This window comes from Lytechinus variegatus, chromosome 4 (genome assembly GCF_018143015.1).
Source record: "Lytechinus variegatus isolate NC3 chromosome 4, Lvar_3.0, whole genome shotgun sequence".
Taxonomy (NCBI): domain Eukaryota; kingdom Metazoa; phylum Echinodermata; class Echinoidea; order Temnopleuroida; family Toxopneustidae; genus Lytechinus; species Lytechinus variegatus.
Genome location: NC_054743.1, coordinates 45,030,483 through 45,058,216, shown reverse-complemented (window position 1 = coordinate 45,058,216; position 27,734 = coordinate 45,030,483). Strand labels below are relative to the sequence as shown.

At 37.1% G+C, this 27,734-nt stretch overlaps 1 protein-coding gene across 1 annotated transcript; it reads left to right on the top strand.

Moving 5' to 3' along the window:
- Positions 1-319: 319 nt before the first annotated feature.
- On the top strand, positions 320-26,099 carry LOC121414164 (ornithine transcarbamylase, mitochondrial-like). The gene is made up of 9 exons (XM_041607236.1): positions 320-510; positions 9,131-9,330; positions 11,425-11,512; positions 12,256-12,409; positions 14,131-14,253; positions 17,281-17,334; positions 20,783-20,932; positions 24,275-24,406; positions 25,300-26,099. The coding sequence occupies exons 1-9, from the start codon at positions 365-367 to the stop codon at positions 25,357-25,359; spliced, it is 1,107 nt and encodes a 368-aa protein (XP_041463170.1). The 5' UTR covers positions 320-364; the 3' UTR covers positions 25,360-26,099.
- The last annotated feature ends 1,635 nt before the right edge of the window (positions 26,100-27,734 follow it).

Below are 27,734 nucleotides of genomic sequence, written 5' to 3'. Positions count from 1 at the left end.
ACAAGAAACTTACAACTTGATAAAGATTTTGACACTTTTGGCTTCCCATACTTAAACCACAACGTTAATAAGTTTAAGTTAAACCCGACTTCAGATTACGGGCATATAGTTTAAGAAACTGTCAGTTTGACCCATTTTAGGGGAGTTGGGCAGTATCTTGGAATTAGGTAGGTAAGCAAGTAACTGTGAATAGTTTAGGCAGGCAACTCAATAAATAAATACCCAGAAAGTCTGGGTATTCGCCCCCCCCGTACATGCAGCAGCTGCATGCAGCTAGCTGAGCAGCGATTGGTCAAACTCCTTTGATCACGTGTTAAAGTCGCCAGCTTGCGCAAACGTGTACTGTGCCGATACCTCACTCAGGATGTGTTCCAAGGCTTTTTCGTTTGGTCGGTTCTGCGGCGTCATAAGCAAGGAATTGGTGCCTGCCAAGTTTAAGGTCACATCTCAAATGCAGTATGCGAGCCTTCATTCCAGCAAAAGTCTGTGCAATGATGGTCAGGACTCGGGGTAAATATAAGGACCTGATGACCCTAACATTTTTTTCCAGTTCAGTCCCACTCGCTGATATACATGCTGGGTCGTGTCCACTCACACAGTAGTTTTTTAATTTTAGCACTCTTTCTACCAATAACTTCCGAACATTATCATAAAGGACCCCATAGCTTTTCTTTACAGTTGGTCTGGTCACCGTCAAGTGCAACCGAAGCGGTACAAAGTTGATTTTCACACCTGTGGTACGTGTACTCGTCACCTGATCGGTCATTTCTCAGAGCTACCAATATACCGGTAGGCCTACCAATACACTCTAGGCGATAACGCAATACTTACCCGTGTTAAGAAACTGGGACTCCACTCACGCGCATTTGGGCTGCCCTAGCTTAGAACTAAGCTTTGTTTCACGAAATATTGAATATTGTTATAATTCAATACATGTAACTAATTAGATCATTAGTACTGTTTAATCGGTACTCACCGGTTCTTTTCTTGAATTTTCTTGAAAATTCCCACGCTTCTGGCTTCAATTCTGCGATAGATTCTGTTGCCATAGACAGCTACACATGCAACTTTATTTATAATGGAGCGCCCCTTACGAGAGTCGCTAATGCCGCGGAAAAATTGTTAGGCATTTTGGCCTGTGGTCAAGGCGTTCTTCTGTTCTATTTTTGTATAGGTATGAGATCGAAATCACAGCGACTATTCACACTGTTCCATAATGATTCCGAAAGGAGGTGCAACACCCCCCACCCACATGGGCGCAAATCCCAGGGGGACACTTCCCCCTAACCCAAAATAGTAGGGGCACATTATCAAATGTCCCCCTACTATTTTTGTTCTTTTATATATGATGGAAAGAAATAGGCCTACATCATTTAAATCGAAGTAAAACATGTATTTTGGACGAGACGACCTTCTTTTGGGGGTGATAAACCTTCCTTTTTGTTTTTTTTTTTTAGTTTGTTTTTGTTTTTTTTTTTGCCTGTTTTCCAGCCCCTGGTCCCCTACCTTAGATTTCCACCCTTGCCTCCCACTACTCTTGATATTGTTTGCGAATCTGTTTTGTAAATTAAAGGGGAATTTCACCCTGATAAAAAGATGATGAAAATATGAGAAAAATCATTTCAAAATATCGATGAAGGTATTATTTGACAAAAAAATGGAGTTGATAGAATTTAGAATGCTTGATTTATTGTGACGTCTATAACGAGCAGTTGCTCTATCCTAAATATAAAATGCCCAAATTTCCCATTTTTAATGGTCCGTAACGACCCACTTTTTTCTTTTTGATAACAAGTATGAATTGATATAGGCCTACTAAAATGTACCATAAAAATCATTATCATGTATTTCTTGACATTTCATTTACTTTTTTACCATAATAATAGCTGCTTGCAAAGGCCTACGCCGTCACAAAAAAACCCGGGGGGGGGGGGCCACTTACATTGACGAGTGGATACCATGCGCGACCAAAAAAAAACGTAAAAAGGATGTCCTTTTCACGATAGGGCACGTTACCTACGTAACGTGATAAGGGTGTGAAAAACACAAAAATAACGAAAAAAGGGTATCTATTAATTCGCTAGGAAAACCGTCGTGTTTAGGGTCTAATTTGCGGGGATGATAAAACAAAATCAAAATGTTTTATAAAGGATGTCCTTTTTGCTCCAACACTTCGTGTTTAGAGTCCGATTTGCGCGAGGTGTAGAAGGTGGGGTCGTACTAAACCAAATAAGGTAAAGCCGACGACCGAAGGACCCGTAACAATAAAACATTCCTGTACTTGTTTAGGGGTTCATTTCAGGGAATATTTGCCAAGAGTATCGTTTTGTTTCCAATACTTGTTAAGGGTAGGGTTTCACACGCCAATACTTGTTAAGGGGTGCATTTTCAGAATATGGAAATTACGTGTTTAGGGTGCTTTTCGAGACCCCATGGTCGCGCATGGTATCCACTCGTGAATGGAAGTGGCCCCCCCCGGGCAAAAAAAAATCTTACCTTTGAAAAAGATTGGTGGGGGATGGATTTTCCTCGAACGCATACCAATTTTTTTTCTGCTATTTTCATAATAAACTTTAAATGAATTCAACTTTGCACTACTTAATTTTTTCAAAGACAAAATAACAAAATTACATCTCGTCATCATCATCACCACTATCATTAGCATCACCATCATCATCACCACAACCATCATCATCACCAAGATAATTTTCATCATCGTCATTGCCATCATCATCTTTTTTTTCTTTATTTTTTCCCCATCCCTTCTTTTTTTTTTCTTCCAATATTCCTCCTTTTTTTTAGAGCGGCACACCGTCATGCTCCCTCACTGATTATCCGCCTCTATATGCTTGGTGTTGTATAAATTGGCGGATACCTGAATGAAATACTGAAGAGAAAATAAGGAAAGGGAAAAAGTAAGAAGAAAAAGAAGATGAGGAGAAGAAAAAAGAAAGCCAAACAAATGAAACAAAACAATGTCAAAATTTCGTAATAAAGTCTTCTACGTCAGTTTAATAATGATGTTTTCATTGAAATGAGAACAAAAAAAGAATTGAAACCATAGGCGGCGGAAGCGGGGACGTTCCCCCCTAAATTTGTTGTTGACCTTTTTTTTTTTTTTTGCTTGTCAATTTATTTTCCTACGTCCCCCCTAAAATGTTTGGGTTGAGAGCCTTTTTTTTTTTGCTTGTCAAATTTTTTTAGGTTGTCCCCTCCTAAAATTTGGGGCTTCCGCCGCCAATGATTGAAACAATGAGGTAAAAAGGACTACATTATATAGTGTAAAGAAATAGAGGGAAGCTCCGAGACAATAAAAAGGTTGAAAAAGAAAAAAATGTGAAAACACAAAGCTCTCACAACATGAGCATAATAACAAATAATAACAAATAAGCGAGGACAAGTAGCTGAGGGACCCCCCCCCCCCCAACTCTCTCTCTAGTTATCTATCTATCCGACTCGATTATATAAGAGAAGAATTTACTAATCAAAATATTATGAGCAAAAAGCACGAGCTGATATTTTTTATGAATATTCAAAACTGATAGAGAGACGCAATCGAATTAGACAAAATTGATGATCTGAGAATTTATTGTTTTTAGGAATTCATTAAAAGCATAAAGTTGATCAGCATTAAAATATGGCAGGCGCAACGCATGAGCTAAAGCTTTATAGGCATACACCGATAAAAAATTTTAAGTATTTTTGGTAATCATGAAAAAATTGATAATTCATGAAAGAAAGCTCAAATCCCGATGAGGAATATTCTTATGAATTGACTTAAAAAAAAACTGTGGTAAGCCCCATTTAATATTTGATTATAAGTCGAATAAAACAGTAAAAGCTGAAAAACGTTCGCATGATATTTGGCAACCTCCCCCCCAAAAAAATAAATAAATAAATAAATAAAATATAAAAAAAGTTTTTAACTATAATAATGATCGAAGGTAATTTTGTCTCGCGTAGAACTGGACAAATGAAAAAAAGATTGTCACTAAAAAATGAAGGTAATTTTGACCCACGTAAAATTTGGCGAGCCCCCCCCCCCCAAAAAAAAAGGAAAAAAGGTTTTAACAAGCAAAAAAAGGCTAAAAAAGAGAAAGAAGAGACAAGAATAATTATGAACGAAATATCCCCATTACAAATAATGCTGTGATCATCATAAGGGAGGGGTCGCATAACTAGTATGAACAACGTATTTAATTCCAAAATATTTACTACAAATCTCAATAGGGGGATCGGGCAGAAATGCTCACCCCCACCCCCACCCCCCCGATCCGCCAGAAATGCTCACCCCCACCCCCACCCCCCCCCCCCCCCGATCCGCCACTGATTCCAATCAATAATGACATTTATCTGCAATACTGATACTTTGGAATCAAGGTACTGAAGATTGATACGCTTTACATAAATTATGAACGTCTGACAAAAAGATAATCTACCGATCAGCTGACCGATCAGCTGACCAGTTCGCGTATCACTTCGGAGTTGATCACTCGTCGCAGCTGTGTGGAACGCTCACCGAAAATCAACAAAAAGGGCCTGAAATGTAAGTTTAATGATAATCTATTTTAATTTGAACTAAGTTTAATTAATACTTTTAATGTCTCCCCACCAAATGAAAGTCATATCACTTAACTCCAATTTGTATTAAGGCGTACATTTACCAAAGTCTTGGGTTGGAAATCAGAACAGCATTGTCTAACCCATATTTTTGGGTAATGTCGCCTATGAGGTCCATACATGTTAATGTTTGGACCTCATTGGTACTATGAGTGTACCAATATACCGGTAGGCCTACCAATATTAATTTTATTCGTGAGACTCAATCAGTTTGGACTCTTGTTCATCCCCTCAAATCTCTGTCTCATGTAACCCAGGGAACTCCCGCCCACGTAGCGGGCGGGAGCCCAGGATCTTACGTGTAAAGGCATACTCACCTGACAAGCGTGAAGTATGGTCAAAATAATTCTCCGAATAAATAGTTAAAACAGAAATCAAGCACTTACCACGATTATATGGATGAAGGCCTAACAAGTGGCAGTTTTTCTGACATCTGGGCACAGACTGGAACCTCAAAAAATGAAAAGTTCTCTCCTACCCCCGTTTCGATCGGCCATTTTTATGAATTGTAACGCTACGCGGGCGGGAGTTCCCTGGGTTCACTCATTCAATGAACAAGGTTATGATATAACATTGTTCTCAGTTACATCCCCATGTGTGGCAAAATAATGGTAGCAATGTTTGGCTTAATTTCTCTTTTTGTATGGGACAAATGCTTGATTTTCTTAAACTGTCAGTTTTCATTACAGCTATTCATCATATAACTTGGCACTTATGTAAACTTAATTCTTTAAATTATTTTTTTTCTTAATTAAAAATAAAGATTGAAAAATGAAAATTTTCTTGCCATATTACTTTCCACCAATAGAGGGCGTACACAAAAATATGTCCAAAATTCAAGTTTTTGAGCGCTCTGGTGAATACAAAAATTATTCTCAAGTTACTCATGAAAAATAAATTGCAACTGTATGAAAATTAGTAATTTTGGTCACAAAAGTGATATTTTAATGATTTTTCAAAGTGTGTGTTATGTACAGCATTGGCATACTATAGTCCTACCTGTAGATTCCCCACAGGCAGGATGGTTGCAGTGAACAAGTGCCTGGGTTATGCCTCACGCAACTATCACAGTTTATCCCCATATACATTGTACACAATGTCTGAGATCTCACTCACTCATTCAATGAACAAGGTTATAATATAACCTTGTTCTCAGTTATATCTCCATGTGTGGCAAAATAAGGGTGGCAATGTTTGGCTTATTTTCTCTTTTTGGCAAGACTTCCATAATATCCCCTCCACTAAAATTGAAGAAAAAATATGGAGAATGTTTATCAAGAATTATCTAACATATAGAGATTTAGGAAGGAAAAGTCGGATACATACCAAAATATGGCTTTATTCCGTCAAAAATTTGAGTGTGTGTAATTCCCAATGGCATCGGTTTATTTAGTCAGAAAAATGAATACCCAATACTCTTGGAGAGTAGACTAGTCGTAATATCGGTTGATAATTGTTATGAAACCCATGGCTTTCAACAATTCCTGCTAGCTCAGTGAGTAAGGCGACAGACTGGAGATGCTTCTTTCTGCAGTGAGAGGTTCGAATCCAAGTTCCCACCGGAAGTAAGAAGAAAAAAGAGAAAGAAGGGGGTTTGGGGGAACTATTTTTTTAAATTAGTGTAGGGGACATATGGAAGTCTTTCCCTCTTTCTTTGGGGCAAATGATTGATTTTTTTACATTGACAGTTTTCATAACACCTATTCATACTACTTGGCTCTTATTTCACTTTGATTCTTTAAATCATTTTTTTCTTAATTAAAAATAGAGATAAAAAAATGCAAATTTTCTTGCCATATTACTTTCCACCAATAGAGGGCGTACACAAAAATATGCCCAAAATTCAAGTTTTTGAGCGCTCTGGTGAATACAAAAATTATTCCCAAGTTACTAATGAAAAATAAATTGCAACTGTATGAAAATTAGTAATTTTTGTCACAAAAGTGATATTTTAATGATTTTTTGAAGTGTGTGCTCTGTACAACATCGGCATACCATATGTACATGTAGTCCTACCTGTAGATTCACCACAGGCAGGGTGGTAGCAGTGAACAAGTGATTTCACTCAGATTCACTGAAAATCTCACGCATAGCATGCATAGCTGGTCTTTGAACTTGGCATCTCTGATTTCTTCTTCAAGAACAACTGACCAATCTTGACCTAAGTTAGTCTTGAGGACTCCATGATGATGATGGCTTTTTTTTCAATCTCACATATACTTCTTCATCATTGAACAGGCCTTCATATATGTATAAGAGAACCAGGTAAATGAAGATGGATTTCCCTTAGAAATCTATCTGTAGATAAAAGAATCACGTAAAAAATATTTTTATTTTATTAATTAACTTCACCTTCCTACGCCTAATGCGTAGGAAGGTTTTAAAAAATCTTCGGTAAAAATTGACAAAATGAAGGTTTATTACCAGATTGATATCGCGTAGACCCCTCGATCCACATGTAAACAACGCAAATACATTAGCAGTAAATCACGTAATAAATTTTAGTATTTGTGAAATGATATTTTTTATCTATAAATTGTTCTTCAAAACGGCATTGCTTATCGGAAGTACGTAATACACAAGCGGTGGAAGGTCGACGCTATTATATTTGCGTTGTGAAATAATTTTGGTCACTTTAAAAAGGTATCTTATTACCGAACGTGTGTTTTCTATTGGAAAAATTTAGAAGACGACAAAATCACTGATGAGCTATTATGACCATATTTTAAAATATTAAGACTTTGAAAATTTGTTTTTGACAATTTTTCATCATCTTTCTATTCAAGTTCCCTTTGGAAGGATGTTGCAAAGTTTTGAGCATATATGAAATTATTTTCTGATGCGTACGATGCGCACGTTCGGTAATACAAGGTCGGTCGGTAATACAATCACGTACTATACTGTAGAGTAAAATAATTCTGTGATATCTATTAATGCTTCAAAGCTAGGGTGGCCCAAATGCATGTTAGTGGAGTCCCAGTTTCTTAACACAGGTAAGTACTATAGGGGTGTTGCCTAGAGTGATACTTAGTAGTACGAGGTTAGTATGCTATATACCAAGGTACTAACCTTCGACACTGAACTGGTTTGACCCTGGATCTTTAAGTCCTTGGCAAACATCGCTTCATTGCAAAAGTATTTGCGGAAACTTATTCTTGCTACTCGTCGGCATGATCAGGGGTTTTTCCGGTGAGTAGCCATACAATCGTAATTAGTTTCAAATTTTTTAATCAAAATCATACAAAATCGGCTTACGCCTACCTCTGCTCACCCATGGGCGCATTACTGCCGCCTTGTACAGGAAAATTGAAGGCACGGCGCATGCAATATTGCAACAAACTCCCGTGAATTTCAGAAGAGGTTTTATGAAATCAAGTCCTACAAAACTTACCTAACGATATGAAGTCAATTCCCTCTAATATGATGAATACCCCTCAAATAGCGTCATTTAAGCGTTGATTTTTCTTAACAAAATATGGAGCTTGCTTCTATTCCCCAAATTTTTTGTCTAATTTAGCTAAAGAGGGCTCACGATTAATCTTCATATCAAATCAAGGACACTACAAGGGAAAGACTAGGCACAAAAACTAGAGATTGTATTCAATGGGAGGAAATTGTTTCAGCATTACTTCTATGCGTTTGAGATCACATGCTTGATATGTAATTAAAATCATAAGTCAGAAAATAAAAGAGATTTAGTCATACACTGTCGGTTGGACATGGACCCCCAACATTGGTGGCATCTAATTAAATATGCAAATTAGATCTTTTCCAAGGATGAAATGTCCCATATGTAACATTTTGAGGATGTTTTTTTTTTAGTTTTTTTTTCAGAATACAATACCTGTATAGTTGAATCTCTTGGAAGTTCTAATTTATTGAGTATGAACATGTTATAAGACACAAAAATTTTCAAAATTAGAGTTTACCTTATAATTAAAAGTTAATTAAAAAAAAATTGATACCAATTGGACACATGTGTGGGGAACATTTAACACAATTTTTTGATCATGTCACGCCATGTGTGCCAAAAAACAGCATGAAGTATGAAGTAGGTCTTCTTGTAATTTAGCCTACATGTAGTCAATGTGATGACAGCAGCACTGGCATTGGCGGCGGAAGCCAAAAATTTTAGGAGGGGACAACCCAAAAAAAATTGACAAGCAAAAAAAAAAAGGGTTTCAACCCAAAAATTTTAGGGGGGACGTAGGAAAATAAATTGACAAGCAAAAAAAAAAAAAAAGGTCATCAACAACAAATTTAGGGGGGGGACCGTCCCCCCCTCCTCAAATTTAGGGGGGGACACGTCCCCCCTGTCCCCCCCGCTTCCGCCGCCTATGAGCACTGGTACATTGAGTTTTCTGAGACCAATGTATAAGGGAGAGTGTCTTTACTGGCTGTGTGCCTAGACTTTATTAAAGTAGATTATCTTTCCATCAAATCTTTCCACGAAATTCAGACTACCTGTATACATGAGAAAAATCAAAATTCCACCCCTTGTTTATTACAGCTGGTCTTCTCTTGTTGGGCGTCACTTCCTCACACTCAAATATTTCACAAAGGGTGAGATTGAGCAACTGCTGTGGACCTCGGCAGACTTAAAGATCCGCTACAAGCAGAATGGGGAGGCCTACAGACCCCTAGAAGGGAAGTCGGCTGCTCTGATATTCGAGAAGCGTAGCACTAGAACTAGAGTTTCTAATGAAACAGGTAAGATTCCATTGCCTACTGAAACCGAAACCCCCAACCATGTTAGGAATTACAAATCAGTAGTCATCCAATTGTATATTGGCTTCAGTAAACAAAGCCATCAACGAATGTGACTAGACAGTGGCAAAAACAACAAAAAGTCACCAGAAATGAATCTTCAACTAAATGTGAGGTCTATCGGAAACTGTCATTCATGGTGATCTACATACATTTTGTCACAACTGCAATATGTTACATTTTTTAGTACATGTACATACTAGATAATTAAATGTTATGGATGAGATTAGTTGTGGCCCATATTCTCAAAAGAAGTTTCGTTTGCACCTTCTTTGATAACTTGTACAAATCCATGGAGTATGCATATTTCTTGTATTTATCACACTTCATTTTCAGATTTAATTGTCAGCTTTTGCCAAAAGCATCTCATGTATGATGAAATAAGAGTGATTCTGTACAAAAAAATCTGCATCGTCCATGGATTCGTACCACGATGCACTAAAAAAAGGAAAATCTTTAGAGAACACAGACATGTTTACAAGCCATGTGCAATAGGCCCCTTAATCCCAAAAATCAATATACAATGTACAAGTGATGCACAGATGTGAGTGATTTGGTAGGTTTTATAGCCAACACATGGCTAGCCATGTAACTGGTAAATTTGCAGTGCGTCCGGGAATTACTTATGCATGGCAAATTTACCAGACGCATGGATAGCCATGCATTGGTAATTACGTTACTTTATATGCATGGTCATAATTTTAATTTGCACAAAAAACCCACCATTCTATATAACAAATGATACACAGGTTTGTTTGTGCATTGGCAGGACTAGTGATAATGCGGTAACTATGGAAACTAGTCTAACCCACTCGGTTACGCCTCATGGGTTTGACAAGTTCCATTCCTTATGCTCACAAAACTTTAACCAATGCACTCACATTGTGAATATTTTTTATATTATATGAGCATAATGTAATTTAAGGGACTTTATAAACCCATGAAGCATAGCAGAGTGGGGTTAGAATAGTCTCCATTGTTACTGCATGCTCACTAATCCTACTGATGCACAAACAAACCTGTGCATCATTTGTTTTATAGAATATTTGAATTTCTGCAAATTTTGTTTCTTTTTAATCATGTTTAAGTAATTACCAACGCGTGGCTAGCCATGCATAAGTAACTACCGGACACATGGCAAATTCACCGGAGCATGGCTATAATGCCACTTTGATCCTGCTCAGAATGGTGCTCCATTGTTTTGTCTATAGATGCTGAAATGGGAGGATTAGAAACAAAAGGACACAAGCCTGGAACTAATTCAGATTTTACATGCGACTTGGATATCTGTAAATGTGCCTGCAGCCAATTTCACTTTGATGATCCTGGGGGGGGGGGGGGGGGGGGAATTTGCAAATGTACAGTATGCACACAAATGTAGTGCAGTATGTGCCTCAATTTGAGTGCTGAAGCTTCAGTGCATCAATCAGTTATGTTGTTATGTGATGAGAAGACATATCTCACATATTCAATATCATATCAATACATAATCAATACTTCTACAGGAAGTACATGTACATGTATACCAGCTCCAACTTTCATTAGAAAAGTATTACTCATTCTTCTTCCAGCTAAACTTCTGACGCACACACATTTTATGGGTTTCTTATTCACTACATTTCATGTTCTCCCTAAAAGGTCAATGCGCCTAATTCAGAGTAAAGTTATGACGGTACAGAATGTTTTGGCCAAGCATCCCAGGTTGACCAGCACCTGTTTGATCGTAAAGAGTCTAGACCAGACCAATATAAAAGGGGTTCACTTCTGAACCAAAATCAGATTACCAGCATACAGACAGCTACAGTAGAGTTTATATTTTATACTGCACAATTTATATTATCTTCATATTCAGAGTATAGTCACCATCAGACTTACTTATCATCTTCAAGAAATATATATGAACTGTACACCTTGCATTGATTTGCCTCTTATTAAGTCTGTTTGAAAGTAAAAGAGCAATAAGATCCAACACAACATTATATCAAATATTCATCATGTAATGGTGATGTCTTTTTAATTGATGTCATATTCAAACAGGATTTGCTTTGCTTGGTGGACATGCTGCTTTCCTATCACCTGCTGACATACATCTTGGTGTCAATGAATCGGTTACAGATACAGCAAAGTAAGGTTGTGCTCGATCCTCACTCTGTGCTCATCCCCCACCCCTTTCTCTCCGTCTTTGTCTTGCTCTCGCCCGTGCACTTTTGAGACCAAAATTGCGACCCCCTGGTACTCTGTTCCTAATTACACAACATTTTGTGAGTGCATGCATACCCAAACATGAATTTGTGTACAAATCCAATGCAAATAGTGTTTATAGCAAAAAATCATAAATGTACCACTATTTTTTCCTTTTGCTGAATCAAATCAATTGATTACATCTTGAATATGGTAAAAAATAAAGTCTCAAACCAAAAAAGTAAAAAAACACAGAAATACATGCGAAATGTAGACAAATCATTAGTGTAAGAAAATATGTGTTTACCAATAGTCTTACAACTAACAAATGAACTACCCTCTATTGCCTGGGCTTATTTGAAATGGCATTCTGGGGGTGGGGCAATTCCCTTCCTGCCGGGCATTGATAGCACAATCGTGTCATGAATCAATGACTCGGGCCATAATGTGTTGAATTCAAAAGGGGATATACATTTGTCTCCCCAGAAAATTTATGGATCGACCATATTGTGCCCCTGTTTATTCACGCACTTTTACAAGAGTGCATTTTATTGGAACTTTCTTAGTGCATGAAAGCAAAGCATAGTTACGTACAAAAATATGCTTAGTTCCTAGTACAGCTGAAACTTCTTTTGAGAATACTTGCCCAAGTCATATTTTCAACCAAATTTTTATCTTCCTTTATAGAGTCTTGTCTGGATTTGTTGACATTGCTCTTGCTCGAGTTTACGACCATGAAACTCTCCTCACCTTATCAACAGAGGGCTACATTCCAATCGTTAACGGTCTCTCTGAGATTTACCATCCTCTCCAGGCTCTGGCGGATTTCCAAACCCTCCAGGTATTATATGAGTATGTGGTCTTAACATTTGAAGCAGTTCCGTAGATATTTTCTCTGTTTTTTTGCGAGCAGACCTCAAAAAAAAGAGTTTCAGCAGAGCCGAGAGTCATTTTTTGTGACAGATTGGTTTAAAGACTGTTTTCTTGAGTCTGAAGTATTTTTATGGAATTTGATTTTTAATAACTAGCAAGGATATCAAGGAATTTAAGTATATTTAGGACAATTACAGAGCCTCATTCAGGAAAGAAAAAAAAACAAAGAACATAGAATCCTCTTCCCATTCAATTTTTGCCTCTCAAAACCTTTTCATGAAAGCTCTCAACTTCCAGTGTCGAGAAGAAAACAATATGATGTTTCGTAATGTATTAGCTGCATAAACCCTTAATGCCATAAACACATTTTTTTATAGTTTCAACGAAGATGAAGCAGTGACGATGTTGCAGTGATAAGTATCTGCTTCTTTTGTAGTAATCAGCTTTCTCAGATAAAGAGATCCTTGTGGAGTGCAGTGTTATATTAGTACATTAGCATCAGTTCATTAGTAGCAATATAAAGCCATAGGTGAAGGAATGGCTATCTTTGTAGTATCATTCATTTCAAACCTGAATATTGCAGACATTGCTATACCTAAAAATATCTTGTCCTCTTGATCTTTGTTCTACTCTACACATACGTTAGGATGACCTGAGCAAATTTAGTCATCGCAAGATCAAAGGTGACTTCAGATGAAGTTTACCGGAGTGTGTAGTAGGGGAAGGCGGGGTAAGTTGTGACACTTTTTGCATTTTGCATGTTAGAATTGATATGACTAGTACTATTGTAGAAATAAGTACCTTGCCTTTAAATTTGATTCTTGGGAAATGTTTTTCACCTACATATAACTTTCTACCCCCACACTGAAAGTCATCGTGACCTTTGAAAAAACCGATGTCAAATGGCTCAACTTGCCCCATATATGGGGTAAGTTGTGCCACCGTCTGGGGTAAGTTGAGCCACAAAAACTACGTACAAAATGTATGGGGGAGAACCAGCATGTCAATTTTTTTTTTAAAGTCTTTTCACTTGCTAATTCTCTATAAATACTAACATCCTTTAAAAGGAAAAAAGCAGTCATGTAAATTTGCTCCTTTCAGCCTGCATTTCAATCAATTTTTATGGTTTGTTTGTTTTTTAAGATACATTACCATAAGAATTACCATGGCTCAACTTGCCCCATGCTGTTTGGCTCAACTTACCCCAGTCCGAACTTAGTGCGATAATTTTGTATCCACACATTTATTATGCATCCATCATATAAAAGACTATGACAAGAATGAAGATCCATACCTGGACTAACAATGTTGTTATCATGTCTTTACTATATTTAAAGACGTGTGTGTGAATAAAGCACTTATCTATTTCACACTCTTTTTTACTTTTTTGGCTGAAATTCATACTTTTCCCTCTAAAAAACTACTTTTTGTTTCAAAGTGGAAAACAATGTGGTGGGGTTAAGGGTTATGCTATGGGTCATCAATACATGACACCACCACAATATCTGACTCATTCATTATTGGCCTGGGGCTGGTGGCTCAACTTGCCCCTATGCTCAACTTACCCCGCCTTCCCCTATACATGTATTCTTGGTCAGGGGATGGCAGAGGCATAATGTTAACTCTATTCAATCTGGAACATTGATGTAGTTTTCTATTTTGTTTTTTCATCATCTTCATGTATGATAGGAGCACTATGGTTCTTTGAGAGGGTTGACCGTAGCATGGGTTGGAGATGGAAATAACATTATTCATTCCCTTATGATGGCAGCTGCTCCTTTGGGAGTCAACGTGAGAATTGCAACCCCCAAGGTATAACCAAACACCATTTGTATCCCGTGTAGATGTTAGTGACAGAGTTTGTATTGAGACTGTGAATGGATGGATAAATAATGGATGGATGGGTTGATGGATGAATGAGTGAATGAATTAATAAATAAATAAAAATTGATAGACAAATAAATAAATAAGTGGATGAATGAATGGAATTATGGATGGATGAATGAATCAATGAATAAATGGATGGATGAATTAATTAATGAATGAATGAATGGATGGTTGAATGGACAGACAGATGGGTGGATGAATGAATTATTGAATGTATGTATGATAAGTAATAATTGAATAAATGTAAAGGCTCAAATGAATGGATTCAATTGAGTGAGTGATTGGGTGAGGGAAGAAATGTTTGTTTATTCTTGAAAAATAATGAAAAATCGTGCATCAAATAATGTATTGCTATAAGGTTGGAACATCTTGAAATTTATAAAGCATTTCAAAGAAAAAAAATACCCCCCTCCCTGAAAAAGTGACAATGGTGCTTTTTAGTTTCATTATCAGTTGTGACGAGATATTCTGTCAGTACTTGATATTTTTATGAAGTTCATATTTTTCTTCAATATCCAGTATTAAAAACAGCATACACAGGGTTGGCGGATTTAAATCACGTTGATTTAAATCGCGATTTAAATCACCATGATTTTTTTTAAAAAATCATTGATTTAAATCATTTCCATTGAAAAATGTACAAATCATGGACAAAGTATTTGTTCAATGCAGTTTTAATTCTTCAAGTCAACTGAAAAACTTTGAAATTAACTTTATATCAATAAAAGATCAACAAAGTCTTCATATCTACTTAAAACAAATTAAAATCAAATTAATAAAATCAGGTAATTAAAAACTACAGATGAATGTTGTCAATAGGTACTCATTTTTTGTAAATTATGTCGAGTTTTTCTTCTGAAATTTCACATTCTTTGTCAGTTATTATTAGTCAATTTCTTTCTTAACGTAAAGTTTTCACATAATCCAAAGACATTTCAGAGAGCAGTTTGTAAAAAAAAAATATATAATATATAAAAGTCAATGAGGTAAGGTTTGTTGGCAGTTTTCCAGTTTTGATCCTTTGCCTACACATAACTACTTCTGTCATGTGAAATACAAAAATGATACCTGCATGTAATCAACATATTTAACATGCCTCTTATTTCGTATTGTTACATTTATCATACATTTGATGTTTTGAATAACATAATTATAAAAATCACATTAACATAATGTAGTAGAGTCATAATTTGACTGTTGAGAAGAGCTTTCTCTTATAAACCTTTTAAGTCACTGCAGCTCATTTTATGTTCAGTGCTACAAATAATGGAAGTTTTGTACCTGCATGTAATAATGGAAAGAGCTCTATAACAACAATTTGCAAAACTCAGAATAAACATTTAGCACTGCACTTTAATGTTAAGATGCAGGTACTTCAGTTACAATCATTGGCAGTTGTAAGCTGTGTCTCATTTAAAATAAAATACTTCTTTTTGTAATACATATGTTGTAATTTAAGCAGTTATGCAGTTTTTATCCTTTAAGTTAAAAGTAAGTAGATTTTTTTCATACTTCATGAATCAAACAGATTTTTTTGGTAGAGAATATGGGAATAAAAATTGTAGATTAATGTAAAAAAAAATCACAGTAACAGAATGTAGTATGGTCACCCTTTGACTAAGCTATCTCCTATATTGTTCTCCAAAACTGAGAGTTTTGCATCTATATCTGTAGCAAGAGAAGAGCTTTTAATAAAAAAGATCCTAAACATATACAGTTGTAGTTTCTTTTTGACTATTGTAAAGCTGTGACTAATTGAAAAAAAATCATTGATTTGAATTATTTCTCTTACAATATACATGAATACTAGTAATTGGCAAAGGGTTTGTTGGCAGTTTTGATAAGGGATTTTTTCTCTTGGATTTTTTAAATATTTGAATGAAAAATCCTCGAGGGGAAGTTTCTCTACTCACTGGGAATTCCCAATGGAATATTCCTTCATAGGCCTATGTATGATAGAATTAAGTTCAGATACATGATTCCTCAAATTTATTTTAATTGTCCATTTTTACTGGATTTTAATTACAAAATATGTGGTTAAGAACAATATTAGGGGTGAAATGTATAACATCAATATTGATGTCATTGTAAGAGTAAGGGGGGGATAATTACCCTTTTTTTCGAAGGAACTTTAAAAAAAATAAAAAAAATCTGATTTAAATTTAAAAAATCTGATTTAAATCAAATAAATCCGATTTTTTTAATTTAAAAAAAAAATAAAAAAAATCGCCAACCCTGAGCATACAGTATTATGTGGAATTCACTTCTTGCCAACGCATTCCCTTAGCTCCCAACATGGACAGATATATGATTAACGTTCATTCATATTTAATTAGCTTCATGTGAAACCTTGTACATGTACTTTCCATTTAATTATGTGTTATTACATGGCAGTCATGGGCCACTTTTCGACAACATCAGCCCCCCCCCCCCCCAAAAAAAAAGAAAATGATAATAATAATGCTCTCCTGCATGTGTGCATGGTAGATTGCTTGAAATCTGTCAAATAAATGAAAAATGCATGCATACAGCAAGGTTCTTGTACGTGATGCTAGTTGATGTAGAGTTTACCTCCCAGGCATGGAATTATGCATTGCTGTTATTTGTGTAACTGCCTGTTAAAACATGGCCGAAACAATACATGTATATTTTTGGTGAGCTTCCCAAACCTTGTATTTCCAAATTTACAAATCTTGAAGACTTTCCAGAAAAAGATGTGTAGTAGACTTATCCCAACTTGTAGCAACCTCACTTTTCATGGAAAAAAACCCAGACATCCAACCCCTGCAGAAAACTCTTTCAAATGGAAAATTAAGTTTGCTACATGCATACAGTATGTAAGAATTTTGAAATAAATATTTTTTTCTGAATTTTGAGATGCAGTTTTTTTTTCAAAGGCCTATCAACATTATGTTATTATCGCACATTCGTATCATCTTTTTTTATTCATAGGGTTATGAAGTCTTCCCACAGGTAGAGAAAGATGCAGCTAAATTGGCAGAGCAAGTAAGTGCGTTATATTGCATTATCATGTTGCACATTACGGAACCCAATACTGCTGGATAATGTCCCAAGGTGGCCTTGTCAACTGTAAAATGTACGGTTGAGGGAGGGTTCACCCCCCCCCCCCTTATTGCCTGGCAATGGGGAAGATCAGGTCAAATTAATTACAAAATGGATTATGAGTTGCTGCCAAAGGCTTGATATTACATTTAAGGATACTTTGAATTGTATAGGCCCTACATGGAACCAATAGAGACCAGGATGACTACTGCTAGTAATAAGACAAAATGAATTTGCTGAAACACAAATTATACATTGTATTTTTAACAATATAATTGCAAGCATAAATTACACAACTTGTAATTAGTATTGTGTGGCACATTGCAGAGTATGTAGTAGATCTGGGCCCAGTCTTACAAAGAGTTGCGATTGATCCGATCAATCGTAACTCTGGAAATCCATCAGAATCGTAATTTTTTCCATGAAAAATTGGCACCATGTCCTTTGTATGAAAAGAGAAGTGCATTGAATTTTCAAGAAAACAATTCATGCATGAATGTACATCAGAGAAAATATTTTGAATAAACATGTATAGTAGATGTTGACGTTGCTGGCCGTCCATAGTTGCGATCGATCGGATCAAAGGAGAGAGTTGGGCATTGGGTGACCGACAGAGAGAAAGAATGTTGAAAAAATCTCAATAAAACCACTTCGATGACAAAATAAAGAGATCTACTAACATGGAAATGTAACTTGGCCTCTAGGTGAGATTGGATAGCCCATTAGGAAGAGCTCAGGGCCCAGCCTAGTCCAGATTGGACCTTGTTGTTTGGAAATGCCCTTTCCCAAAAAGCTAACATAGAGGGCACATGTCTCCCAATCTCTAATCAGCGACGAAGATGAGTGGATTGTCGCTGATTAGAGATTGGGAGACATGTGCCCTCTATGTTAGCTTTTGGGAAAGGGCATTTCCAAGCAACAAGGTCCAATCTGGACTAGGCCCAGCCTTGCAAAGAGTTACATGTACAATCGATTTGATTAATCCCAACTACATGGAAATCCATCATTGTCATAGTCTTTTTTCTACAGGAATTCCGCACAATGTTCTTTGTGGACAAAGAGAAGCTATAAACTAAGCTTCGGAGGGGAGTTGAAATGTTATTTATTAAAACGATAGACCAGGCAATATCTGTTATATTATATAGTATATGTGGATTCGCCATCAGAAATTGCATTCATCATCTGGTTCAAGAGCAAAATTCTTGCTACAGCTCTGATCCGTCTACGTCATAAGAGATTTTTTTTTAAATACATCAAACGCGTTCTTCATGCAATCGACGCGTTAACACTAGCGCGTACATCAAATAAACTATCTTGTTGCGCAACTTGTATGCAGCGAGTGACGTCACCTTAGTGGATATAACGCCGCAATTGAAAATACTACGCAGTATATTCCCTGAGGTGACGTCAAAACCTAGAATATAACAAATGCGATCCTCGCAGCTATGGTCACGTGATGGCGTATTGACCTATCACTGATTCGAATCTACATAACCTATGTAATATTATACAGATATTGCCTTCCTAGAGTTTGAATATAACATTTCCTTTCCCCGATGGAGTTATATTTTTCCCAAGGGAATATATTTCGCCCGAAGCGCGCAGCGCTGAGGGAAAATATCCCGAGGGAAAAATATAGCTTCGGAGGGGAGTTGAAATGTTATTTATTAAAACGATAGACCAGGCAATATCTGTTATATTATATAGTATATGTGGATTCGCCATCAGAAATTGTATTCATCATCTGGCTCAAACCCGAAATTCTTGCTACTGCTCTGATCCATCTACGTCATAATAGTTTTTTTTAAAATACATTAAGCGCGTTCTTCATGCAATCGACACGTTTACACTAGCGCGTACATCACCTACTTTGTTGCGCAACTTGTATGCAGCGAGTGACGTCACCTTAGTGGATATAACGCCGCAATTGAAAATACAACGCGGTATATTCCCTGAAGTGACGTCAAAACCTAGGATATAACAAATGCGATCCTCGCAGCCATGGTCACGTGATGGCGTATTGACCTATCACTGATTCGAATCTACATGACCTATGTAATATTGATGTTTATGTCGCTGGCTTTCCATAGTTGCGGTTGATCGGATCAGTTGCAAATCTTTCCCTCACATTCCTTTTCTGCAGATATTTTTTCAAACGTAGCAATTTAAGCGTTTCATACTGATAGACATGGCCGTAAGATTTTGCCCTTATTGTGATGTCTCTCCATCACACGGATACTTAGAGTTTGGATGACCAGCAATATACGTTAACATTTTTCTATTCCAAAGAGATTAAAGGCCCATTTGAGCACCACAGTTTTTTCGATCACACTCGTAAATTTACATTAGATGTACATGTAGGCTCGAATTCACAAAGGTGGTTTTGAAAACCCACGGTTGAGTCCATGGTTTATGCAGATTTCCTGTATAAATTGCGCTTAATTTAGCACGTGTATAAAACATGTCCAATGCTGATGCGCGCTTTTTGTCATAGTGTGCCAAATTGACACCTGTTACCATGGGTAGATACGCTATTTTATTCATGAGTCCACTGTTTGAAGAGTGGACTCATGAATAAAATACAATGGATAACCACGGCAACAGGCGTCAATTTGGCGCACTGTAACAACAGTGCGCATCAGGATTGGACATTTTTCATACACGCGCCCGATCCGCGCTAAATTAAGCATAATTTGTAAAGGAAATCTGCATAAACTGTGGACACAACCGTGGGTTTTCAAAGCCACCTTTGTGAATTCGGGCAGTAGGGTCAGTTGAATATTTCTGAAATTTTCTATTTTTTTTGCGCTGCTTTGTGTGCTATAGACATATAGGCACAAGTTAGTTGGTAGATCCGCGAGGGGCTCAATATTATTGTTAAATGCATAAATTATGATAAAATGTGATGCTAAAGGGGGTGTGCACTGTGTGTGGTCTCTCATTGGCTATGTGTGATAAATACATAGTCTTAAAATATGTTTTCAGATACTACAGATGATAAATTTACCTACAGTATATAATTCCATTTGTATAGAGAAACTATTATGTTTTAAGAGGAAAAGTAATTCCTTTGATACTCAAGTGGTATCATAATTATTGCAGTATAAATGTTTTGAGTAGTTAATTAGCATGTTATCATTCAAGTGGGTCGATATTACTAGACTAGCATTATGGGTCAGGAATCTGGCCAGGTATGAGTAGTTGAGGACTCGAGATGGCGTTTTTGGTTCATATGTGCTTTAAGATATCTAGGTGAAAAAACTACGTCTTGTTGTATTAGTCTCTGCCAACTCCTGTCTGCCCTAAAGGAATGAGTTAGCGACTGAATGTTTTTGATCCCTTGACAATGTAACAAACTGCTTTAAACCTGTTCTGTCTTTTGCTTCAACAGTACGGTACATCCTTCTACTACACCAATGATCCTATGGAAGCGTGTCAAGGGTCAAATGTCATCGTCACAGATACCTGGGTCAGCATGGGTCAGGAAGAAGAGAAAGCAGAGAGATTGAAGGCGTTTGATGGTTACCAGGTCAATATGAAGGTATGCAAAGCAGAGGGGAAACAAAGAATGGATTTTCCCTCAAAAAAATGATTGGTTGATATAGATAATGATTATTTGTATATTTTTTATATTTCCATCCATTTGTTCACTTTTATTAGAATTAAAACCAAATTTAGGATCATTTCCCCCTTTGAGAATAGCTATAAGCTATAAGCCATAATGAAACCTTTGGAACAAGTAAGCTTGTGTGGAAACATAAAAATCAAAGAAAGTTTGAGAAAAATCAAGACAAATAATGAGTAAGTTATGAGCATTTGAATCATCTTTGTCACATTGCCAATTTAAGGATCTCCATAGCATTAGTGATCGCATTAATCAAACGCTCATAACTTTCTCATTATTTGTCCAATTTTTCTAAAACTTTCATGGATCTGTTTCTTTGATTTTTCTGTTTTCACAAAAGCTATCTTGTTCCAAAGGTTTCGTTCTCCTTTAATGAAAAATGTCTAAGGGAGTAAAATGGCCCTTGATGGGCAGTCTTTTTGCTATGATATATTTTGTTGAATAACCTTTTTTTCATAACTGAACACAAAACAGGTTGTCTGTTTGAAAATGATTTACTTGTACTTTCCTCTTTTAAGGGATGATGAAAACGCATGATATCAAGGTTTAAGGGGATAATTTTGATTAGCATTTGTGGTCAAATGAGAAAAGCTCTCTGCTTTTATTTTGTACAGTCCTGTGTAAAAAGTCTTTTGTATTTAAGCAGTCTTTATATCGTGGGACAAAGTGCAATGTGGCACCAAGAGTATTATTCCCTAAAGATATTATGCAACTCTTTTTTATTTCCAGTCTTGTTCATATGGCATTTACTAGAAAATGATATATAAGATGGGTTGTATGAGAGAAGGCTTCTGATTGGTCAGTTGCCCTCTTCTTGCAGTTATGTAATCTGGTATATGGCCACAATTGTGGCATATACCAGTAATTTCTGCAAGGTGCATGCAGAGCTGCCAAGTAGTACGATTTTCACATATTTCATACGGAAATCAATTTAAAATACAGCACTACGCTTTTTCATGATAAAATACAGGAAAAAAAAAACAAATTAGAGAAGAAAAGGTATTGTTCGCCCCACCAAGCATCCGGGAGCTTTCGGGCGGAGATGAAATAATGGCAGCCGTGTGTTGCTGCCCTCCCTGTTCAATGAGTTGTGCTATCATCAAGGCTTTTAGATTAGAATTTCCGATATCCTGGCGAATCAGTGCTGGCGACAAGTTCCAAGCGCAAAGCAGCGGCTCAAATCGCGATATATAGTGACTGGTAAATACGTTTGTAATGATGATGACGTCATCCAAGATGGCAACTTATGTTGACCACAGGATCGAAGATGACGATATTTCGATCATCATTTGAAAGGCATTAACGGTAACTGCTGTCTAAGGTACAATATTTCTGAATTTCATACATTTTTCCATAAATATGGATGCAAATTCTTTTTCACAATGTGACAATTTATGTACAAGAAAACGATTGGAAAATCAAATGCCAAATGTTAGATCTAACGTTACTGCTAATTTAGTATGTTGTCTGTACGTATGGGCCTCCAAGCTCTTCTGTCTATGTATTGGTGAGTGAGCCAATGCAGTACAGTGGAACAATCAAAATACAGAGACTGAAGCTTTTGGTCTCGTGTGGGGTGCAAATGTAAGAAGTGATCAAACTTTGCCATTATGCATGCATATTTATCTCACATGGTGAAAATACAGATTTATTTGTCAAAATACCGATTTAGGGGGATAAGAATAATGAAAATGTAAAATACAACTTGGCAGCTCTGCACATGTAGCTGGTGTATAAACTCTACAAACCCCACAAGCGCGCATGATATCTAGGCAGCAGTGCCCCATCCAGCAGACTGCACGCATACGTTACACCTTCACTTTTTACTGAAAGCGATGAATTAAATTGTATTGTGATGTCGCCTCCTAAAGCCTTGCAATGGTAGGCCTTCATTTTGGACAGTTCAGATTTATTTTCACACAATATCAAGTCAGAAGTGTTCCCATCTGATATATACATAGTATATGCTAATTGTGGTTCAATATATAATATCATTTGTATACATAAATTTCTAATTTCTCTTGTGCGTTTATTTCTCATATAAACGCACGCGAGAAATTTGAAATATATGGACGCTCATATCATGGTATATTGAAATCCTTAGCATGCGCTATGTGTATGATTTTGAATTAAATTATTTTACATTACAATGTAAGCAAATTTATAACTAAAATGAACCTAAAGACAAGAGGCAGTAAATTGTATGGCTTCCTTATTGTATCCGGATAACACTTCCCCACACTCCATCAGATCGCTTGCAGGTTGAGTGCATGAAAACCGTCCTTCCCAGATACCATTTTCGTCTCCAAAATATGGTTGTGATTGGAATCAACTGGTAAAGCCCCAGTCACATATAAACATGGATCCTCAATATTTTTAACGGCAGTTACAGAATGATCCGTGCAGTTTTGGAATTGTTTTGCCCTGCATGGAGCATCAACGAGCACGGATGTCTGTTACACACAGCCCCGGTGGGGTCACTCAATATGACTTGGATCAACTGGGTGTCATGTCAGCTACACGGACCATGCCGGATTGCTCTGCCAACACTGCAGTCCAGGGTTGATGCATGATGTTTTTGACCCTGCAAAACCTGCTGTGTTGGCCTCCCGCGGTTCTCAAAGGATGCCCGAGGCGTCTGTATTGATCTCTAGCCTGACCACCCTGAAACTGGTACAAGGGGGTTCGGCATCGACATGTGACTGGGGCTTAACCCTAACCAGCACGGGCACTTAGGGGTATTGCTGAAGCACCCCCCCCCCCCCCTTTGAGATCTTGGCTGCGGAATGGTCATGGAATACAAAATGTTGAGGGTGTTGATTCAACCTCCCCCGGGTGTTTCAGGGGGGCGTTTCATCATTATTTTTGTCCGACAAGTTGTCAGATCTGACAACTTTTCTGGATATTGATTGGCTGAGAAGCTCTGTTACTATGGTAACTGTCAGATAAAATGGGACTTGTCGGATAAAACGTCTGACAAGTCCTTTCAAGAAACACTCCCCAGGATTATGTTTATGCAAACTGATTCCTTTGTATTCATACAGGCCTTTGATTTTTACTAAGTAGTCTCTTTATTAACCGAATTTTTGCCTGTTGACTACTGGAACTTTTGAGAATTTTAAGTATTCAATTGTCAATAAAACAAAAAGATATGCTTAGTTGTAGGACCTAGGAAAATGAATCTTAAACTGCTTCCTACAACAACACCAAACTCAAAACCTAATGCGTATAATGTATATTTTTATTTTGCTGATGTAGATGTGTGGGGTAGCCCAGAAGGACTGGACATTCCTCCACTGCTTGCCCAGGAAAATGGAAGAGGTGAACGATGAGGTGTTTTATTCTCCTAGATCCTTGGCATTTCACGCTGCAGAGAACAGAAAATGGACTGTGTTCCATGGTAAGTATCTCTAGGGGGGATTATTCTATTTTATATTTAAATCCCCCATATACTGACCGACCCTATGTTCCTTAGATAAATTAATGATAATGATAAAAAATTGTAACTTACACATAATCAATTGAAATTGCTCTATGCGCTTTGTACAAATTGCTCTCCAATATTACAGTTGCACTGAAACAAAAATAAATATGTTTTCAAATTTCTTTTAAAATGATTCAACAGAAGTACTTGATCAAAGTTGAATTGGTAAACTAATCAATAATAAAAACAAGCTTCCCCCCCCCCTTTTTAAACTATTCTAGGAATGTGTAAAATTGTAGTGTCCTCACTTGAACGAAGTCTGTAATTTGGCCGGTGTGGGGATCTAAGTAAAATATAGAGGTATTCGGGTGCCATTTTATGCGTACACTCAAAAACTAACATTGCAACTTTCTAAGATATTCTTTTGTCCACTGGTAACCAGTGCAAATGTTTTAACAAAGGAGTGGCCTGCTCATACTTCTGAGCTTTCAAGATAATCCTAGCGGTGCGATTTTGAATGCGCTGGAACCTTTCACGATCTGTTTTATTGATATTGATCATTAGAGAATTTGAGTAATCTAGCCTACTAAGCACGAGAGATCGGATAGCATAAGACATGACAAAAATAATGAATGAGGAACACCATTGACTCTCTCATTTGCATATCACTGACTTGTGCATATAATTGTTTTGTGAAAAGTAAGGACAATTTCAAATGTCGTAATTTTCTTATTTTACATTCGATTTAGATGAAATTTTCAGCGTTATGTTTGCATTATTTTTTTTTCTGAATTAAAATTGACATTTTTTCTTGGGTGGAGTTAACTCTTCTTTTTTCTTCTGTCTGATTTTCTTGCAGTCCGTCATGCTCTCTCTACTAAAGGATCACACACCAACAACGCCCAAACCAACATACTAGGAGCATTGCCATCGAAGACCTTGCATTTTAGATGGATTCTCATCTGCACCGAGTCAGTATCATGAAGACAGTTCTAATTACATTTTATATGTAACTTGTGTATTCATCCTTGTTCCAAATCCCTAGATTTCAAATACTGTCCACATCCGATATTACTAGATGTCGTGATCCCTCAGGCACTTGACGCATTATTGATAAAAAATCAATGTGTACAATTTCTGACCTCACCTTTGAATTGATGAAGTTTTAGTCTTACAAAGACATAAACTCTGCAATTTATTTTGTCAGACATGAAGCCTTTATGACTGTAAGCCAGAGACGAAATTGTAGGGGGGGGGAGTATTCAAGTCGGTCGCCGGTGAGGCCCATACAGTACCAGACAAGCTAAAAATGAATTCACATCCTACCGGGTACCCATTTAGCACCTGGGTCGAGAGTGGCAAAGTGTGGATTAATGCCTTGCCAAACGATGCCAGACCGCATTGGGATTTGAATACACGACCCTCTGTTTGCAAGGCGAGAGTCGGCACCACCAAACCACCGCTCCTTAATCAATAGTGATTTGCATGTTGGTACATATATAACTTTGATAGAGATTTATAGTTCACTATGGTGTCTTGTACAGGACTGTTTGGTTAGTAGAATGGGTAATAACAATGAAGTTTATATGACACCTAGATAGATCCTTGTGATTTGACTGGTTGTTTGATATCGTTCATTCAGTCCATTTTGCAATGACGTCATCATCAGCTGTGCAATTTTGGATCCATTCATCGTGCAATTTTGGATCCATACAATTTTGTCCATTGCACGTGCTCACCGAGCCTGCGCCTGCAGGCACCAGCAGTACGCGTGTTATAATGATGTAACAATGAACATACCAAACTCGCACTGCATGAGCATGTTTGGCATCAAAATTCATGAATTTCAAATGAAGAAAAATCAATTTTTAGGTGTCATATAAACCAAATAATGATTTTTTTTCATTCATGCAATGGACAGAATACTTCATTCGGTGAAAAATGAAATAATGATCCATTCAACTCGGCTACGCCTTGTTGAATGGATCATTTCATTTTTCACCCCCTGATGTAGTCTGTCCATTGCACTCATTAACATTCATTATTTGTATAATATTAATTGGAAGACGCAAGAAAGTGGTAAACTAATCCTCTATATTGTGTCACCTTCAATTTCCCATGTCGAATATTCACTGAGGAAATCTTTAGACTAGATTATGCAAGTCATGATATACTGTTACTGTACTTATCTCCATCGAATTTCTTCAAAGTTAAATACATGTAGATTACTGTTGTCCTATAAATTTGAATTAGGCCAAGTTGTATGTGTTGCATGTTTTTGAATCATGATTGTCATCGCTGCACATGGAATCAAATTGCATGTTTGGTGAAAATTGTTTTACTTGCACTGAAATACATTTGTTAAAGAACTGGCAGTCAAACTGCTTTTGTAGAGAATTATGATAATATCTAAATGCAATAAAGGGGCATCCGTGCACTTTTCATGCCTTTTGTACTAAGTTAAAAACATAACAAAATTTTTCCTATGAGGTGTTTCATTTTATTTTATTGGTGTATTTTAGCTGAATTGGGAACTGGTGGTGGTGGGGGTGGGGGGGGGGAGTCCACCTGACTTTGGTACTGCACAATCTTTCCAGTTGTAAAAACTTTTAGAATTGTTGAACATGTTAACAGCCATCGGAATACACTATTGGAAACATGCGCAACCCACCACACAACAGCAGGGTCTGCTTGAGGTGAGTCCAATGGAACTCGCTGGCTTGTCGGCTGCCTGGCCGGGGTTAGTCTAGTCTGTTCAGCTGGCCTGCCTGGGGCAGTCCAGAGATTTATAACTTCAACCATGAGAGTGGCTCCAAGGTTTTACCCTAAAAGGGTCGGCTATTTAGACACCTAAGAATACTGGGGGGAGGGGAGCATATTTAGGTAATTCAAGCAAATTATGACGTTTGTTTTAGCCTACAGTGTCAATTTGAAAGGAATCGATGTGAATAGAAATCACGATATTACCGTGAAACTTGAAGAGTAATCCCTTTCAGCAGCTTCAAAGCTATCCCGGGATGAAAACATTCTGTGTGTCAATGCGAGGTGCCGTGGTGAAGTGATTTGAAATGTCACTTACATGCATTAAATGTTAATTTTGCATTGTGCAAGTAAGAACTGCCTCTTGGTTTACAGCATAAGAGACCCAGCAGGAGCCTGAATGGCAGTGCAGCCTTTAGAAATACTGGTGGGTTTGCTCCTATTACAACAGCTCCTGGTGCATGTAGCAGATTCCAAATTTTCATTTTGACAGTATGTGCAAGGAGCACAAGTAATCATCTGTGGTTGCTTTCG

Excerpts from the sequence above, each read along its gene's own strand:
- LOC121414164 (XM_041607236.1), top strand. The coding sequence starts at position 365 with ATGTGTTCCAAGGCTTTTTCGTTTGGTCGGTTCTGCGGCGTCATAAGC. Across the intron at positions 9,331-11,424 it reads TAGAGTTTCTAATGAAACAG|GATTTGCTTTGCTTGGTGGA; the intron begins GTAAGATTCCAT and ends ATATTCAAACAG. Across the intron at positions 20,933-24,274 it reads GTTACCAGGTCAATATGAAG|ATGTGTGGGGTAGCCCAGAA; the intron begins GTATGCAAAGCA and ends TTGCTGATGTAG.